This window comes from Xiphophorus hellerii, chromosome 19 (assembly GCF_003331165.1).
Source record: "Xiphophorus hellerii strain 12219 chromosome 19, Xiphophorus_hellerii-4.1, whole genome shotgun sequence".
In the NCBI taxonomy this organism is placed as follows: domain Eukaryota; kingdom Metazoa; phylum Chordata; class Actinopteri; order Cyprinodontiformes; family Poeciliidae; genus Xiphophorus; species Xiphophorus hellerii.
The window spans coordinates 3,328,689-3,347,253 of NC_045690.1; the positions used below are offsets into that span (position 1 = coordinate 3,328,689).

At 34.6% G+C, this 18,565-nt stretch overlaps 1 protein-coding gene across 1 annotated transcript in view; it reads left to right on the forward strand.

Annotated features, from left to right (window-relative positions):
• Positions 1–691: 691 nt before the first annotated feature.
• myo6b (myosin VIb) overlaps positions 692–18,565 on the forward strand; it is a 42,458-nt gene continuing 24,584 nt past the window's right edge. The window contains 16 exon segments of the mRNA XM_032548121.1: positions 692–756; positions 758–835; positions 5,661–5,730; positions 5,810–5,883; positions 6,998–7,127; positions 7,421–7,526; positions 8,646–8,701; positions 8,783–8,880; positions 9,340–9,504; positions 10,688–10,768; positions 11,864–11,872; positions 12,932–13,112; positions 14,588–14,732; positions 15,627–15,784; positions 16,676–16,767; positions 17,061–17,133. Coding sequence (XP_032404012.1) covers positions 718–756; positions 758–835; positions 5,661–5,730; positions 5,810–5,883; positions 6,998–7,127; positions 7,421–7,526; positions 8,646–8,701; positions 8,783–8,880; positions 9,340–9,504; positions 10,688–10,768; positions 11,864–11,872; positions 12,932–13,112; positions 14,588–14,732; positions 15,627–15,784; positions 16,676–16,767; positions 17,061–17,133 — 1,555 coding nt within the window. The 5' untranslated portion in view covers positions 692–717.

An 18,565-nucleotide genomic window follows, 5' to 3' on the forward strand; every position in this document is an offset into this window, starting at 1 on the left:
GGTGTAAGAAAATGGATGGATGGATGGATGGATGGATGGATGGATGGATGGATGGATAGAAAGCTGATATAAATCTGTTTAGTATTAGATAAGAAATTTGGTGAGTGGCACTATTAACTGCACTGCAAAAACACAAAATCTTACTAAGTATTTTTGGTCTAATTTCTAGTGCAAATATCTTAGTATACTTGAAATAAGACAAAACTAGATATAGGAGCTTATTTTAGCTGAATAATTTATTAATATTGATGAAGTATGCCAGTTCCACAGGCAGATAATTTAATTTCTAATATATGAAAAATATTTTGTTATAAGTAAAATAATGAGCCAATGGAAATAGCACATTTTTACCAATATTAAGGAGTTTTTGACTTAAAACAAGCTACTATCTATATCTTGCTTACTTAGAAGTTTGTTTTTCTTATTTCAAGTGTTCTTAGATATTTGCACTCGAAATTAGACCAAAAGTACTTGGTAAGATTTTGCCTTTTTGTAGCTCTGATAACAGACTGAAGCGTCTTTGTGCATTTGGAAGTTAGTTAATTTTAGAAGCTGAGAATCAGGTTTGGTTTTATGAACTGATGTAAAAAATGCAAATCTGTGTGTCTAACTTTGCATATTTCTACAAAAGCAGGTTCTTCTTCTATTTGTTACCCACCTTCCTGTTCCTGTCGCTCTCTCCCCAGCGGTGCGGCTCGGCTGAGCAGAGGTGAAGCCATGGAGGACGGGAAGCCAGTGTGGGCGCCCCACCCCAGCCGACGGGTTCCAGCTGGGCATCATAGTTGACATAGGAGCCGAATCGCTCACTATAGAACCGCTGAACCAGAAGGGCAAGGTGGGTCATCGCACTCCTGCGCACAAACTGTGACTCTCAAGCAAGTTTCGCTCCGAACATGCAGCGAGAAAGATGATGTGCATCGGTTTGATTTTAGTGCTTTGGTCTCAAAAGTGTCGCCACTCCGCTGTCAATACAAGGTTTTCAATGAGGCGCTTCAAGGTTTTGGAAAGTGCTTAATTTCTGTATAAAGTGCTTGATATTCAAACTGCACAATTTTGTAATAAAGTGCAATTTAACATTTGATTAAAAGCTTAAATTTTGAACAGTTGAAACAAGATATTTTCATAAACCAATTAAAAAGACACAAGCTGCGTTTCAATTGATATAATTCTGCAAATTGGAATTAGGAAAATACATTTTTCTTAATGGAGACACGGCAGGTCAAAAAAGTTTCCGGCTCTATGAAATTAGTGAATTTTACAAAACTGGAATGGAAAGACTTTTTTTTTTCCATCACACGAGTCAAGTGATCAAAAAATGATTTGTGTTACTGGCGGAAGAAGACAAGAGGAAATGATAGAAGGATATTGGCGCGATACGGTTTTTTAATTACTTATCACATGAAAAAATGTATTTACATGTGATTTTTTAATTGCATTTTTAATGTAAAGGAATTGTTTTCACGACGTTAGTGGACTACCGACAAAGTTTTTTGTGCATTTGTATTGAAATTGCTGCTACTGACTTTTTTTTCTTGTTTTAGGTCAGTTAGAATCAGCAAAATTATTTCTATTTCCTAAATGCCAGAAAACTAAGAGAAAACATTTTTTAGACATTTTTATATTCTAACTTTTTTGTATTTGTGTAGTGGCATTTAATTTAACTGTAGCATAGTTTGCATAATGAATATTTATTATTCCTAATGCTTCAGTGACTTATATAAAATATGAAATTTTGCCATTGTTTTGTTTACCTGGTCTGTGCTACAGAATGTATAATACTATTACAATACTACAGGAAATTATATCATATAATAATTTAAACTGTATTTTTTAGTTCATTTGTATTGTTTTTATCTCCAAAGTGGAAAAGATTAGAAAATTTACATTGAAACTCATGGATTTAGGGAAAACATTTTCCCCAAAAAGTAAATTCTGTGAATAAATATTTCTGTAACTTTCCTTCAGCCAGTCTCCAGTGTGATTTCAGGCTTGAAGGCGTCAGCACAACAATGTGCATAATGGGAGAAACACGAGAGACCGCATGTTCAGAAACATAAATAAGTAAAGAGCAGCAGCAGCAGGTGAGCTGATAGCGTTGCCTAGAGAGAGAGAGAAAAGAGAGAGAGCAGCTCATTAGGAGGTGAAGGCCACCTGTTGCACCTGAGTCACCACCGGTCCACAACCTGCAGCCATCTGATGTTTACAGCAGCTGCTAAATGCCTCTTATTCTTTAAATAATTTCATAAATCTTTTTAAATTCTGTCTTAATGTTTTGCTAGGAGCCCTTACTTAATCTGTAAGGTGTCGTTTATACGGAAAAACAACAAATTCAGAGTCTATTCCTAAAATGAGAGTGTGATGTGTTGCAGCTTTTCTACAAACACACCAGACAATTTTATGCTAAATCAGTTTAGCTATCATACAACACAGAAAATAAGATAAGACAAAATAATTTTTTTGTCTCCCGTAGGAGAAATTTGTCTAGGAAGCAGGGGCAAAAACTGCAGTAGAACAATAGAAACAACACATGCAAAATGTACAATAGCTGCGAATAAATACGTAAAAGCAAAAAAAAATAAAAAAGGATTATGTTTGCATAATCTTATTGAGATTTGACACATTAAAATGGAACAAATGCAGATATGTTCAATAATTTAAAATATCCTCAAAAAAGTTTATTTCTATTTTCTACCAGATGTTAATTTAATTATTTACTTTTTGGTCATTTTTAACTTTACCACAAGTAAAAAAAAAAAAAAAAAACACCACCACACACAATGCTGAAAAAAAAACAAGACAAACATTTTTTTAATTCCTCTCAATGGCAATAACACAAAATGTTGACTTAAAGAATTGTAGATAGAAGTTTAAGCATCAGCAAAATCAATAATTTATTTTAAAAATGCTGAAACTCCTATACAAAATACACAGATTCAATATTTACAGTTATAAATTTGAAATAAATAAATTATAAATTATAAATTTGATGGTTATGACTTTCAGCAAATAAAACCCCCAAATTTTATTTATCAGAAAATTTGAATATTACATGTTAATTTTATATAATTTTATTTATTTCTGTATAATACCATCAGCTTGAAATTATTAAAAAGAATGTCATTATATTTTATCAGTAAAATCAACAATATTACATAATAAATAAATTCTACCTAATGGAAACTCCTGTGTTTTAATTGTCATACATTTCCAAATGACTGAAAATTAAAATAAATGTACTTCTATTTTTATTTGATTATGTCACGTCAAACTGACAACGATCAGGAAGTAGAAACATCCAACAGCACCATCCCTTTCTCTCAGCTGAATTTACATATTTTACTTCAGGTAATTTGTTTAATAAGTTCCCGGGACGCCGGCTCTGCATTTTTTACCTCCGCTTTACTGCTTCCTGTCAGCTTTTCCTGCTCCTATGAAAATTATACATTTGCAAACCATCTGAGCTGGAATGTTTTCAGGATAATTAATATTTGTTTGTGTGATGAAAAAATCCCTTTGAAGTTGAAAACATCTTTGTTTTAGAGCCTGATCCCCTGAAACATGTCAGCAGGCTCATTAGCGGCTGTGTTTCTGCGTCACGTTTTATTGGTTAGCCGTTATTCACGCAGTCGTTATCGTGGATGACTGTGTCTGTGTTTGTGCCAACATCCTCCAGGAGGCTCACAAAGCTCCCCTTGTTTATGATCGCCGGCTCCCTGTGGTAATAAACCATGCAGCTTTGTGCAGCCGGCCGGATTTACGCTGCCAAGCATTAATATAGAGATGTGGAGGAAAGCCATTAAATATAATGGAGAATATAATGGAGTTTATGAAACCAAAATATATTGTAGGAGTAAAATTTATGTTTGTCTTGATTGATTTGTCACCATTAATAATAGAGCTGCTTCATTGGTTCCCATGAGTTCAGCTTCATCATCATCAGGGCTGAACAAAGCATTTTTAGGGCCCTGAGCAAATTGTAATGTGGGTCCCCCATTTTAAAATCAACACCAGATCCCTCGTCATTTCTAGGTTACTCTGTATGTAAGATACGCTTCAAAAACACAGTGAATATACCCTGAATAATTGTCACAATAAGCAATAAATCAATTAATCTTACAGTAAATTAAAATTCTCAGTTTCCTTTTGCATGATTTATAATTTTTCTTTTTCTTTCTCTTTCTACCAAAAAGTGGATGACAAAAGTTTTCTATCTGGTTCTTTGGTCTCAACTGGCCATTTTTTTAAGGACAATTTTGTTTACAGAGACTTCAATAAAATGTATTTTATTTGTTATTTATGTTGTTTTGTTTATTTATTTTGCATAAGTAAAATGTCTTCAAGTTCTAGCGTTAAATGTTCATTAGAACTTAAAGTTTATTGATCTTTGAGAATGTGTTCTTGCATTATTATGTCACTAACATTATATCACTTGATAAAATGGTCTCAAAATAACAATATTATCGTTTATTGCAATAACTTTTGGTTGGTTATTGTGACAGGCCTGCCTGAAATACAACACTATTATAACTTATAAGTTACTTTCCAGCACAAAATAGAAGCTTGTTTGAAGAAAATAATTCATTAATATTGATGAAATCGTTCCAGTTCCACCGGCAGGGGAAAAACATTAAAATCATAATAATCTGCCAATAAAAAGTGTGCCATATTATTTTAACTATTTAAACACTGAATTTAGAAGAGAAACCTATTAGAAAAGTACCAACTCTAAAAATAATGCAGTTTTTTTCATGTGTAATAGCATTTATTTTGTATTATTCAATGTTATTCAAAAACAGAGATAATTTTATCACGCTAGCTTTTTGCTCTGGTGGTGTAGAGTCCCTAAGCAGCTGCTTAACTTGCACATGCCTTGGGCCGGCCCAGGTCATCATCATCATCGGCTCCTCACTCAGTCCACTCACCGACTCAGTCAGGTGTTCAGATCCTGTTGCTCTCCCTCCAAATTATTCATCACGCTGCCATGTCTCCCCTTGTTTCTCTCACAGCCGACTTGTTCCATTGAGTTTATTTCCATTGACTCAGACTCAGAGACAAAGCAGCAGAGCAGCAGTAACTAACACATCCATGCGGCATTGAACGTCATTACAGCCGTCTTTAAGCGTGATCAATCATGTTTATGCCGGATTGATTTGATCTTCTCTGTGCTTAACACACATCTGGCTTTTATGCCCCAATAAATATGTTTTCTACTCTGCAAAAATGTAAAATCTTACCAAGTATTTACTACTACTTACTACACTTAAAATAAGACGAAACTAACTTACAAGTAAATTTTAGCAAGATATAGCAGCTTGTTTTAAGTTAAAATTTATTCATATTAATAAAAAATGTCTAATAACATGGGGGAAAAATATTTTAAATGAAATAATCTGCCAGCGAATTAGTACTTTATTTCATGAGTATTCAAAAATTACTGATTTAAACTCGTCTATCTTGCTGAAAAGTTACTTGTAAGTCAGTTTTGACTTATTTGACATATTAACACTAGAGCCTTCACCATAAATACTTACTAATATTTTGTGTTTTTGCAGTGTAGCATCTAATAAATGGTAAATATTTTTTGCATAAGTGAACCAAACACACCTTGTGTTTTTTTTCTTGTAAATGTCGTGGTGTAAATGTTGTGGTTCATATTTCAGACGTTTCTGGCTCCTATGAACCAAGTCTTCCCAGCAGAGGATGATGTCAACAAACACGTCGATGACAACTGTACGTTTCCAGTTTTAAAAATTTCACTTTGTTCTTCTATAATTTGACTTGAATTGTTCTTTTTTTTCTCTGTGTTCAGGTTCCCTCATGTACCTAAATGAAGCCACTCTTCTCAACAATGTCAGAGTTCGGTACAATAAGGACTACATCTATGTATGTTTTTACTTCTGTCTATAATTTACAGCCTTGAAAATATTATGTTTTACTATAACGATTAATAGATCAGGATTCTGTGGCAAATTTTTCATATTTTTCAAAGTTTTGATCTGTTGGTGCTGATTTCTCTGTAATAACTAGAATATAAGAGCAGAATTCAGGAGATTCATCACATTCCTTCTATTTTAAGTATTTTATAAGAAGCAAACTCTCACCTCTTGGAAAAATGGCTACCTTATAAAACACAACATTCAGAAAAATATGAAGAGAATTTTGAAAAAATGCATGTCTTGCATTGCTATATATATATATATATACAGTATATATTAGATAAGTTTCTCTGCTGCTGTTCTTTCAATGTAAAAGTTAGAAAAGATCCTAGCTTGTTAATAAGAACCTATTGTATATCAGTACAAAATCATTTAGATCATGAAAAACAGTCTTCATGTGTTTACAGTGGAGTCCTTGAAAGTAATGGAGGAGACAAAATGTTGCAAAAATAATATAAATATTTGTCAATTTTAATGTTTTTGGATCAAAAACAAAATGAACCATGTGGAAAATGATGGACTTTAACTTTTGACTATGTTTTGCTGCTAACATTTAGTTCTGTGGACTAATAGAAACTAAATAAGCTAAAATCATTAAAAATAGGCAGCTTTGTTTAGCCTTCCTGTTATCTGTTGAAGTCTTGCTCTCTCTTGCTTTCTTGCAGCCTGAATGAATGACAAACATGTGGTATTAATTTCTCTTTACATACACATAGGCTGTTATTATTGTACAAAAATGTTAGTATTGACTTGGGTTAAGTAGCAGATTGCAGAGCAGAGAGACAGGATCTCCATCCTTGACTCCCTTGGGAAGAACTTCCAGGTGGTACTGGGGGGAGGTCAGACCCGGGTCAGACCGGGAAACCCTGCCTTTACCTCACTGACTCACTTAGGAAATTAGAAACAGCTGGTAGATGAAAAATTCAAGACATGAAAAACGGTAGAAGGTGTGTCTTGCTCGCTTTCAGTCCTCTCTCTTTCACTTCTGTTATTGTTTTTTGTTGAGGAATCTAAATTATGCATCTGCAGTGGCTCTAACCATGCATGTGCTTCTCCTGCAGACGTATGTGGCGAATATCCTGATAGCCGTTAATCCTTACTATGACGTACCGAAACTGTACGGGCCTGACGCCATCAAGTCGTACCAAGGAAAGTCGCTGGGAACTCTGCCACCCCACGTCTACGCTATAGGTGAGAACTCGCCTGTCAGACTGACCCCTTGCAGGTTAATGTTTGCAAAAACGCCGTGTAAACTTTGAACTTCCTGCTCAACGAGGATGACACTGAATGTCCACGTAGCAGAAACAGGCAGGAAGGAGGACGGATGCGTTTTGAAAGTCTTCACACGCCGATGTTTGAGTTCTATAAACTTGTTCTATATGTTCTGCACTATAGTTTCATAAGTGCATAAATGCATTATTTCATTTCATAGATTTGCATGGATGGCAAATGACACAATCAGTGTTCCATTTTGTTTGTTGTAGCGGATAAAACCTACAGGGACATGAAGGTTTTAAAGATGAGTCAGTCCATCATCGTTTCTGGTGAATCTGGAGCTGGAAAAACTGAAAACACCAAGTTTGTTCTCAGGTATTTCCTCTTTCTTTCCTTCCTGTTGTGCTCTGATTTATTTCAGGTTATTTTTAAAACAGTTTTCCGATTCTTCATAAAACCATTCATGACCTTCAGAACATTTTTACCTTGAGTGTATAAATGCTTTAATGCATTTTATTTCTATTTTGTGCTGCAGACCAATAAAGAAAGTAGTGCATTGGAAAATAGTTTGTTTTCAAACATTTGAACAAATACAAATCTGAAGATTAAACTGCATTTGTGTTTAAGTAAAATCCATTTGAATCTGCCAGTCTCCTAAGTACATAAAACACACTTTTACTTTTTGAAAGTTTTTTTATCTGACAAACACTTTGGTGTTCAGTTTAACCATAAACCATTTTTAAAAAGGAGAAATTCTTAGTTTAACTCACAATGTTTGAGTTCATTTTTAGAAAAACAAATTTGAAACACTTTTTAACACCTTTAAAACCACTTAATGTTCAAGAAATCTGCTATATTTTCATTATAGTAAAGGTCGACCTCATTCCCACCATATTTGGTTAATTTTTTGGATTAATAAATATGATTAAAAAGGAATTCAGAACAATAAAAACGGAAAAAGTGGAATTTAAGAAAATAATAATACCATGGCACACATTTCAGATTTTTATAAACAAATTTTAACAATCAACAAATTAGTTCTAGTGCTTCATTAAATGGCATCCAATAAAATACTTAATAAGAAGGTTTTGTTATAAAATATAAAAACTTTTTATTCTCATGAAGCTAACAATTTAGACATTTTAAAGATTAAAAAAACTTTTAAACAGATGTTTTTTTTTCTGTCAGTCAGAGAACAAAATCTAGATTTTAAATCTAGAGTTTTATCACCTGAGATGTGAAGTTCTTCCTCAGACTGTAAACCGGCAAACCAAACAAAGACAAATTTACTTACATGAATAACAAAATTAGAAAATCTGAGGTTGGGAAAACAAATCCAACATTAAGACATAAAACTACTGCTTCAATACTTAATAAACATAATAAATAATATCATCATGTCTAACTTCATTGTTGACTGTGCAGCTGATTACCCAGCATGCTTTGCATAACCACCATCTGTGTTTATTTTTCTGCTTTGTGCTCATCCTGCAGATACCTGACAACAACATATGGCAGTGGTCAAGATATTGATGAAAGAATTGTGGAAGGTAATCCATGACCACGTCACTGCTGGATTATGTGTGTTTTTGGAGTAATTCTCACTGTGATTTTTACACTTTATGCTCCAGCAAATCCCCTTCTGGAGGCATTCGGAAACGCAAAAACTGTCCGTAACAACAACAGCAGTCGGTTTGGGAAGTTTGTAGAAATTCACTTCAATGACAAAGTAAGTGAGGATGACTTCTTCAGTTTTGTTTCCATTTAAAGAACTTTTGGTTTAATTTGTAGTGTAAATATCTTAGTACATTTAAAATAGAACAAAACTAACTTACAAGGAACTTGTATCAGAGCTTGTTTTAACACAATAAATCTTTAATTTTGATGAAATAGTGCTAAGTGAAACAAGATGTTTATTCCATATTATAAGTTAAAAATGTCCACTGGTAGATTATTTAACTTATAAGAACTACTTTTTCATCAATATAAGGAATTATTTACTTAAAACAAGCTCCTCTACCTTGCTGAAAAGTTACTCAGAAGGTTTCTTTTGTCTTATTTCAAGTGTACTGGGATATTTACGGTAGAAACTAAACTCAAAATACCTGGTGAGATTTAGCATTTTTGCAGTGTCTAGGTGATTATTCATCAACACACCTGCTGTAAAACTTGTCTTGTGCGTCACCAGAACGCTGTTGTGGGTGGATTCGTCTCCCATTACTTGTTGGAGAAATCCAGGATCTGTATGCAAAGCAACGAGGAGAGGAACTACCACATCTTCTACCGGCTGTGTGCCGGGGCGTCTGAGGACCTGAAGAAGACGTTACACCTCGACTCGCCCGATAACTTCAGGGTCAGTGTGCAACAACCAGCTTCTTACATAAGTGTTCATGTCCTTGAAGTTTGTCATGTTTGGTCTTTTTAAAACCACAGATAAGCAGATTTCATCACTGCGACTATTTTGGGATCCGTCTCTACGAGCTTTATGCATCAAAAGTTTTTTAAAGTTTTTGTTTCTGTCCAATCTACTTTGGAAAATAGTAGATTTTAAATATGCAATATATTTGGGAATTGCATATTTAACCATTTTTCATCATGGGCATGGCACTCCAAGTTAATTGTCCACACCTAAGTTCCACATTTATGCAAACCCAAAATTAAAACACAAAGCTACTCTTATGATTGCTTTAATACCTTGTTTAGTTTGAGAGTTGGTGCAGCTACTTGCAATAAGGACACAGACTGTGACTGACAGGTGAGAAGAAACGGAGCTAGACGTCCAATTAGCTCGTTAAACTAGCATTAAGTGGGATTGTGGGAAATGAAGGAATAAGTCATGTGAATCGCACAGCTCACAAAATAGCTGTGCCTGAGTATATGCAAGCTTTAAGGCAGCGTTTCCCAATTCCGGTCCTCAGGCCCCCCTGCTCTGCATGTTTTAGATGTGCCTCTATTCAAGAACAACTGATTCAAATGATTGCATGACCATCAAGTGCTGCAGAAACCTGTTGATCACCCATATATTCAATCCAGGTGTGTAGCAGAAGGGAAACACCTAAAACATGCAGGGCAGGGAGGCCTGAGGACCGGAATTGGGAAACGCTGCTTTAAGGGAATCTGAATAAAAATGCACACCGCACGTTTCAGATTATTTTTTGTGAAAACCTGTGAAAACCATGCAACTTATCCAGAAACTTAGCAGACAAATTTTGTAGCCAACCAATATTGTGTCGACTGACATTCTAATTTCATGACTGAATATTTTCAGTTCAGCTATTTAAAATATAAAAAGTGATTCTTTATTTTTGTTCTGAGACCAGAGCAAACCCCGCCTCCGGCTGTTCCTGTAAATGTTTACCAGCATCAAATCCCCAACGCCTCTTCCACATCAGCAGAAGCCGCTTCGTCAGGCCGTTTTCTTCTAGTTATTCAGAATAATATTGCAATAAATCAATCAGGATTTCTCACCAACGATGAGTTTAATATTTCCTAATCTTGACATTATTGAACAGTTTTTTTCTGGATTGTTTTTGCAGTACCTGAACCGAGGATGCACCAGATACTTCGCCAGTAAGGACTCTGATAAACAAATCTTACAGAGCCGCAAGAGTGCTGAGGTAACTTTCCTCCTGTGTCCCTCTAATGTTCAATTTTTGGTTTTTCTAGACCATAAATGAAATGAAATATTCTAGTTTCAGCAGTAACAGGGATTCTCTAAAGTGCAAACTTACTTTTTAAGACAAATGATTATGCAGTCTTGAGTAGCAAAGCTTTTTAATTAATATTATAAAATGATACGAAAACCTATTTTCCTCTCCAAGGGACAAATTATTACATTTTTTCTGTAAAAACTGCAGAGTTTTGGTGAAAATAGATGCGTTACGCACAGCATGATGCATTTTAAGGGTTTCATTTTGTTCATTTAATATAACAAATGTAGCTAACAGCTAATGAAAAACCCACAATATATGAAAATTACATCAGACCAATTTAAAAAGAGGCTTTAATGCAGAAACACCGCTGACTTGGAAAACTGCAAAAACACAAAATAGTACAAAGTATTTTTATTTTACTGCGCAGTAAATATCTCAATACACTTGAAATAAGACAAAACTAACTTATAAGTAACTTCAGCAAAATAGAAGATCTTGTTTTAAGTCAATAATTCCTTTATATTAATGGAAAAAGTTCAGGTTCCACTGGCAGATTATTTTACTTATAACATGGAAAAAATGTAAGTGAAATAATCTGCCAGTGGAAATAAAATTTTTATTTATTCCCTAACAACAACCTTGGCTTCATGACTTGCACGCCATATTTTTGCCTATTTCCTGTCTGCATACTTCAAAATAAAAGTGAAAAAAAATCATTTCCTATTGGTCTGATGTAATATTAAAATATTCAGGGAAATTTGGGGTTTTTATTAACTTTATGCCAAAATAACCAGAATTAACACTTGAGATAATTAAATAAATGAACTTTTCAGTGAGATCCTAATAGATTGTTTTTTAAACCTAAAGGATTATATTTGTACCTGTAATAATAAAAACTGTTTCATCTGACATCAGTCTTGTTAATCATATTGTTTGCTTATAATGTCTATAATCAGTAATTTAATGATGAACGTCCTGTGAGCTGTGATGTAAGTAAAACTGATTTATTCGTTCCTGATGATGTCATTTCCTCTCTGTCCCGTCGCTCATAATAAACAGGAAAATAAGGTGATTTGTTTTTCCTCCTGTTTTTTCTGACTTGCCGTCGGAGTTTTCCAGGCTCTCGCTTTTAGTGAAAACAGGAAATGGGTGCATGAAGTTTTTTTCTTTCTTTTCTTTTTGCATTTGCATGCCAGTTTGGATCTGGGTTTGGTGTGGCTTAATTATTCAGCTGTCTTCAGACCTTAAAGGCACGGCTGCAGAACTTCATGCAAATTTTACATGCAGCCATGTCACCCTCTTAGAAAAATAAACATTTTTCCTCCTTTTTTAAATATTGAAGAACAATTCATCTTCAGTGATCACTTTACAAGATTTATTGTGATGTAGAACTATTCTTACATATTCATAGATTATTATTTTATTCTTATTGTAATATTTTGTTGTTTTTGTTGTTCCAAAGGTGGAAAAATAAAGTAAAAAACACATGTAGAGATAAACCTGTTGTTCCATAAAGTTTGCTGAGTTCTGCTGGTGGAGGCATTTCTTTGATTTTCATATTTCAAACCTGTTTTGTAGTATCAGTGTGAAGTTTGAAGTAGGGATGCACAATATATGGTCACTAACATCGGTATCGGCTGATATTAGTTTTAACATATCGGTATTGGTTCAATTAAACATAAATAAACTGGGCCAAAATTAACAATCTTTCCATCTTGTTGCCATTTATTTCTGGAGGTTTGTCAAGTGACGGTAACAGTAGCTGCATTTCCATTACAAATGTGCACAAAACTTCAGTTGATGGCACATTAATGTTAAAAAAATACAATTTCACATTTGCAGTGTTTCCATTAAATACCAAACTCAGTTAAAATCACAAGTGAATACGTTTGTTCAAATCATAAATGAACAATAAACATCATCCTTCAACTACATCCTGTTGTTTTCTACTTCGTCTTCTTGCTGCTAGGCAACAGTGCTACTGTGCAGCCCTATTGTACATAACAGCAGTATTTATATCAATATCGGTCCAGATTTTATATTTGTGCATCCCTGTGTTTGAGTGTTTGACTGAATTTTTTAACTTGACCTTTTGTTTACTTTCTGACTCCTCCATGTTTCTTGCAGCATGTGAAGCTGGGTGCTCTCCGCGACCCCCTGCTGGACGACCAGGGCGACTTCAACAGGATGTGCGTGGCCATGAAGAAGATCGGCCTGAACGACACGGAGAAGCTGGACCTCTTCAGGGTCGTCGCTGGCGTTCTGCATCTGGGAAACATCGACTTTGAAGAAACTGGGAGCTCCTCAGGTGAGAAATGAGCAACAATCAGGAATATTTTATTATTTAGTCTCTAAAAAACAAAAACCCTGGATTGGATAATCAGTTCATTCCACGGCTTTATAAGGCATCATTCATTTCCACATTTGATTTTTCTTCTGGTTTTTATGACTGATGAACATGAAGTAGTTTATTTTGATTTATACCAGCGTTTTTCAACATTTCTTCTGTCATATTTGGACACAAAACTTCTGTAAACATCCATTTTAAAGTCCTGCCATAGCTTTTTCAGTTAGATTGGGTTCTGGTTTCATCTAAACCACTGCATTGTTGCTCTGGCTCTACTTTTTCTGCTGGAAGATTAACCTTCACCCCAGTCTCACGTCTTCGGCAGCCTGTAACAGGATCGTCCAGGATTGTCCTGGATTTACATTTGTTTATCTTTCCATCAACTCTGACCAAATTCTCCTCCACTGCTGAAGAAAAGCATCTTCACGCCATAATGCTGCCACCAACATGTTTCATCATAGCGATGTTTGCTGTGGTCTACATTAGCTTTCTTCTTCTCATCCTCCCATAAAGTGCAGATTTGTGCAGTGCATGACTTAGATTCCCACATCTCAGAGTCGAATCTCTGCAGCTCCTCCAGAGTTGGTATCCAGAAAATAATCTAAATCCAAATGTTTGGAAAAAAAATGTAGGTCTTTATTTGTAAAACAAAAAAAAAAACATTTGAAATTTATGTTTTTTCCCCACGATTATACACTATTTTCTGTTCTAGCTCCTAAAATCCCAATAAAATACTTTGAGTTTGGGTTTTAATACAACAAAATTTCTTTTCTGCAATTATTTTCATGAATAAATTCAAATCAGCTCAACTTCCATTTTGATGTTTAATGTCTTTTGAACAATACTCTACTTTATATCTGGGTTTCGGTTGTGTTTGGTTTTTGTTTCAGTTTTATTTATTGCTTTTGGTTGTCGTGTTTTATTTTGGATTTTTAAAATATCTTTCTGTTCTGGAGTTACGTGATCTTTAAAAAATTAAACTTTATGGTGAACTTGCATTATTATTCTATTATCGATATATTATATTAAAAGTAATATATTGTCTATCACAATAATTTATTGTCCAGTAAAATTTGATATTGTGACTAGCCTAATCTTTCAAAACGTTGTGTATATGTTGCATTTTGTCATGGTTTTATTTCAACTAAGTAGGATAAAAGTTGTCTTTTTAAAAATCTAAGTGGCATTTTCATACATTTTTGTAACCGAAAAGTAATTGTAGACCTTCAATGCCACTGCAACTTAGTCAGAGAAGGTAATAAAAATGGAGATGCTGCTGTTGATCTCTTTACTTTTACTGGCCAGTTTCATTTTGTTGTCCGTTGTGAAGGCCGTGTCTCTGTTTTGAGACTCCAGTAAAAGCAAAACACTGTAAGGACGTCTCGGATTACGAGGTTTTGTTGTTCATTTATTTACTTTATTGCTTTTGCTTCCAGGCGGTTGCACCATTAAGAAACAGTCGGACCAAACGTTGAAGTTCTGCGCAGAGCTGTTGGGTCTGGACCAGGACGACCTGCGGGTCAGCCTCACAACTAGAATTATGCTCACGACAGCAGGGGGCGCCAAAGGCACGGTTATCAAGTAAGAAAACCAATCCTGCTTCAGGCAAAAGGATAAACTTTAAGGTGATTTCAGTGAAATAATAAGAGTTAAGCTAAAGGAGATGTTTCTCTTTTTCCTAATCTGTCTTTCTAAATGCCCTGTGAGTTAAACGAGCATATGCAAATGAGGATATGATATTAACACTGCTCCTCTGTACTTTGGTGGTGATGCCATGTTTGGTAGATGAATATTTCAGAAGGGGCCAGCTGCTGGCCTGGCCTGGAAGTGTTTCCTCCACATCAATAATGCAGCTTTTGTCTGAGGAGGCAGGGGAGCATGGCTGCGGTGCGCTGAAGCCCCGGTGTCTGGGGAGCAGGTGGAGCTTTGTTACCAAGCTGCAGATACATCCAGGCGTCCCCTGGGAGGGAAAAGTCTTTTAACTCATCAGATGAAACATTGGCAGCTGATAAAATTACCTGTCATTGAGAGTAATTGTTTGTTTGTAAGTTTAAAACAAGAAAATCTGCTAACAGGCTGATTGTTTTAAATGGGCTTTTGTATCTTAAAGGCTTTCGGAGCCGAATAACAAAAGGAAGTAGAAGGAAAAGAGATAAAACGGCTATTTTAAATTAAAATTCAGCTTCTTCCCAGCTGGGACAGCTCAGTCGAACTCTTTGACCTGCGCTTTGTGAGATCAGGCAACCTCTGTGAATAATTCGAACATGAATGGTGAGAAAAGCGCCATTAGAGATTCAGGTAGGGTTCAAAGTTCAGGTTTCTTTTAAAACTAAACTCCTAGCTGGAATATTAAGCTCCAAGCAACTTGAAAGATGCCACTTTAGAAATGGGGCTGATTTGGAAAAAGTGAAGACAGAGCGGCGCTGTCCCAGTTAGACTTTCTCTCACTGCCCCATTTTTTTTGTGTCCCTCCAGGGTTCCTCTAAAGGTGGAGCAGGCGAACAATGCTCGGGACGCGCTGGCCAAGGCCGTGTACAGCCGCCTCTTCGATCATGTGGTCAAACGTGTCAACCAGTGCTTCCCCTTCCAGGCGTCCTCCAACTTCATCGGCGTGTTGGACATCGCTGGGTTTGGTAATGACAGATCCGCTCTGAGGACGCAGGCTCACTACGGCCGTTAAAGATGGAATAAAAGGAGTAAAGTTCTGCCAAAAAAGTTTTCTAGAAAAAACATTAAAATGTCTGGGTTTGAAAAGTGGAAAATTTGCGAGAAAGAAAAAAAAAATTGTAATTCATTTCAAAAGTTTTCTAGAAAAACTTGAAGATTTCTGAGCTCCAAAAGTCAAATATTTGCAAGAAAAAAAAGTTGAAAGATTTTAGATTAATCTCACAAATTTACTAGAAAATTTTTTAAAATATCTGAGTTCTGAAAAAAAAAATGATTTCAGAAATTTTCTAGAAAAACCAAAGAGCTTAAAGACGAAATTTCAGGGAAAAAATAACGAGATGAATCTGAAAAAGTTTCCTAAATAAAAAAAATTGCATTGCTGAGCTCCAAAATTAAAAAAAATTCTAAAAAAAAAAAAATTCAGAAATAAATGTCCAGGAATTTTTTGATAAATCTGAGAAAAATGTGGAAATTTCTGAGTTCCAGAAGTAAAAAATTTTAGCTCAGAAATTTTCTTGTTTTTTCTAGAATTTTCTGAGATTAATCTCAAAACGTCTGTGTAGTCTGGCAGAAATGTAATCCCTTTTCTTTATCTTCAGCATCCTTAATACGTTGTTGTACTTTTTACCTGCAATTTGCCAAAATTAGCATTTCTTTTCTCTTGTCTCTTGTTGAGAAGGATGTTGCCTGAGTGTGTGGCCTGATTGTTAATTTAGCTAATGTGATGCGTAAACTCATGCCTCACCAGGCATCTTGTTGGAGAAACTCATTTCCCCGTTCCTATAATTAATATCAGCTTTGCATTTATTTGTCAGGGTTTTAATTGAAATGTATCTTCTGTTTTTTGATCCTCTCAGAATACTTTGAGCACAACAGCTTTGAACAGTTCTGCATCAATTACTGCAATGAGAAACTGCAGCAGTTCTTCAACGAACGTATTCTCAAAGAGGTGGGTGATGAGCCAAACGCAAAAAAAGGAAACATTGTTTGCATGCAGACGATTTTTCTCTCACTTTGCTTTCTTTTTCGCTTTCTACGCCCACATTTCCTTTGAGCTTTCCCATTAAAGTGCTAATTTCAGCTTTTTTCCTCTCCTGTAATGTCATTTAATTAGTGGCTGTCAATTCTGGTTCTGCTCAGTACTTATTATATAAAAGTTGTTAGTTTGAAGCTTGTTGGATTGTTTGAAAACCTGGAAGAGTTTCTTTCAGTGTTTGATTTCTGTGTTTTCGGTCATTACAGGAGCAGGAGCTCTACCAGAAGGAAGGCCTGGGGGTGAACGAGGTGCATTATGTGGACAACCAGGACTGCATTGGTGAGTTTCTGACTGGTTTTAAATCCTCAAACTTTTAGGATATTTACATTTATTTGGCATCATTATTACAGTTATAAATTCATCATCAGTTCTGTTTTGCTCTTTGTAAAATGCGCATCGTTACACTCTGACGGTTAATTTGTTTTCTCGCATATTAATTTTGTAGTAGATTCAGTTACATTGTTCTGTTGTTATTAATTATGTGCTTCACAGCAAGCGATCTCTACTACAAATATGAAAAAAAACCATTATCATCTGTTTTTGTGTTATTGATAAAATTATTTACATATACTCTAGGGCTGCAAATAACAATTATTTTAGCTATTCTTTAATCCATTGATTATTTTTGATGATTTTCTGTTTAAATCTGTTTTACACAACATTGGAAATACATTAAAATATGCACATAAACAAAAAAATATTAAATTCCTTTTTTAAATAAGAAAATAAAAGAAATTAACGTAGCAAATGATGCATCTGCAGCTAAAAAATGTTCCTCATATCAATATGGAGAAAAGCTAATTGTTGATGATATTCCAGATTAAGAGATTAAAAGCTGGACAGCAAAAGATAATTATTAGAAGATTTATAACAGAATTTTAACCAGGTGAAGCTAACATATTTACAAAGTTTTTTTTATTTCATCCTAAATGCAAAATGTTTTTTTGCAGTTTTGGGTAATTACTTCTCTGAATATGTTGTTCACTTTTTTAGCTCCAGTTAATGATTAATCAATTACTAAATTATTTCAATAATCGATTTAAGCAATAAATGATTTCAAGTGAAATGTAATTTCTATGCAAACAGACAAAGAATTGTTTTGAATGTACAGTGAGAGATTTAAAGAAAACTTTTATCCATTGACACAAATGGATAAATCAGAACTTCAAGTATACAAACAAACTGATTTTAAGAAGAAGAAACCTAATTATTCAGAAAAGTCCCCCAAATACACCGCTGCCCAGTAGTAAAAAAAATGAAACAGAATGATGCTGGTTCAATGGGAAGATAAAAATATACATTTTTGGAGTAACTTAAAACAAAACTTTATGGAATAACAATGTTGATGCTTCACATAAAAGCATTTATTGCAACATAAACATGTTGAGCAGCTAACCTGAAATCAGCTAACAGTTCATCTTCCTGATCGACCATCACTTGGTGCTTTTTGATTTATTTTCTCCTCTTTCTATTTGTTTCTGAGATCTCGTGTTTCAAATATAATTTATATTTATACTGTAAATATAACATTTACAGTATTAATGCTGCTTTAATCATGTACAGTGGAAATCATGTAATGGAAATTAAAGTAACAAATACATAAAATATTAAAGCTAACTGTCAGAAATGTTATCTTAGTGTCCATTGACAATAACTATCACTGAGAATTTGACTTCTGCTTTACATGCATGCTAATATTATTAGAAGATGC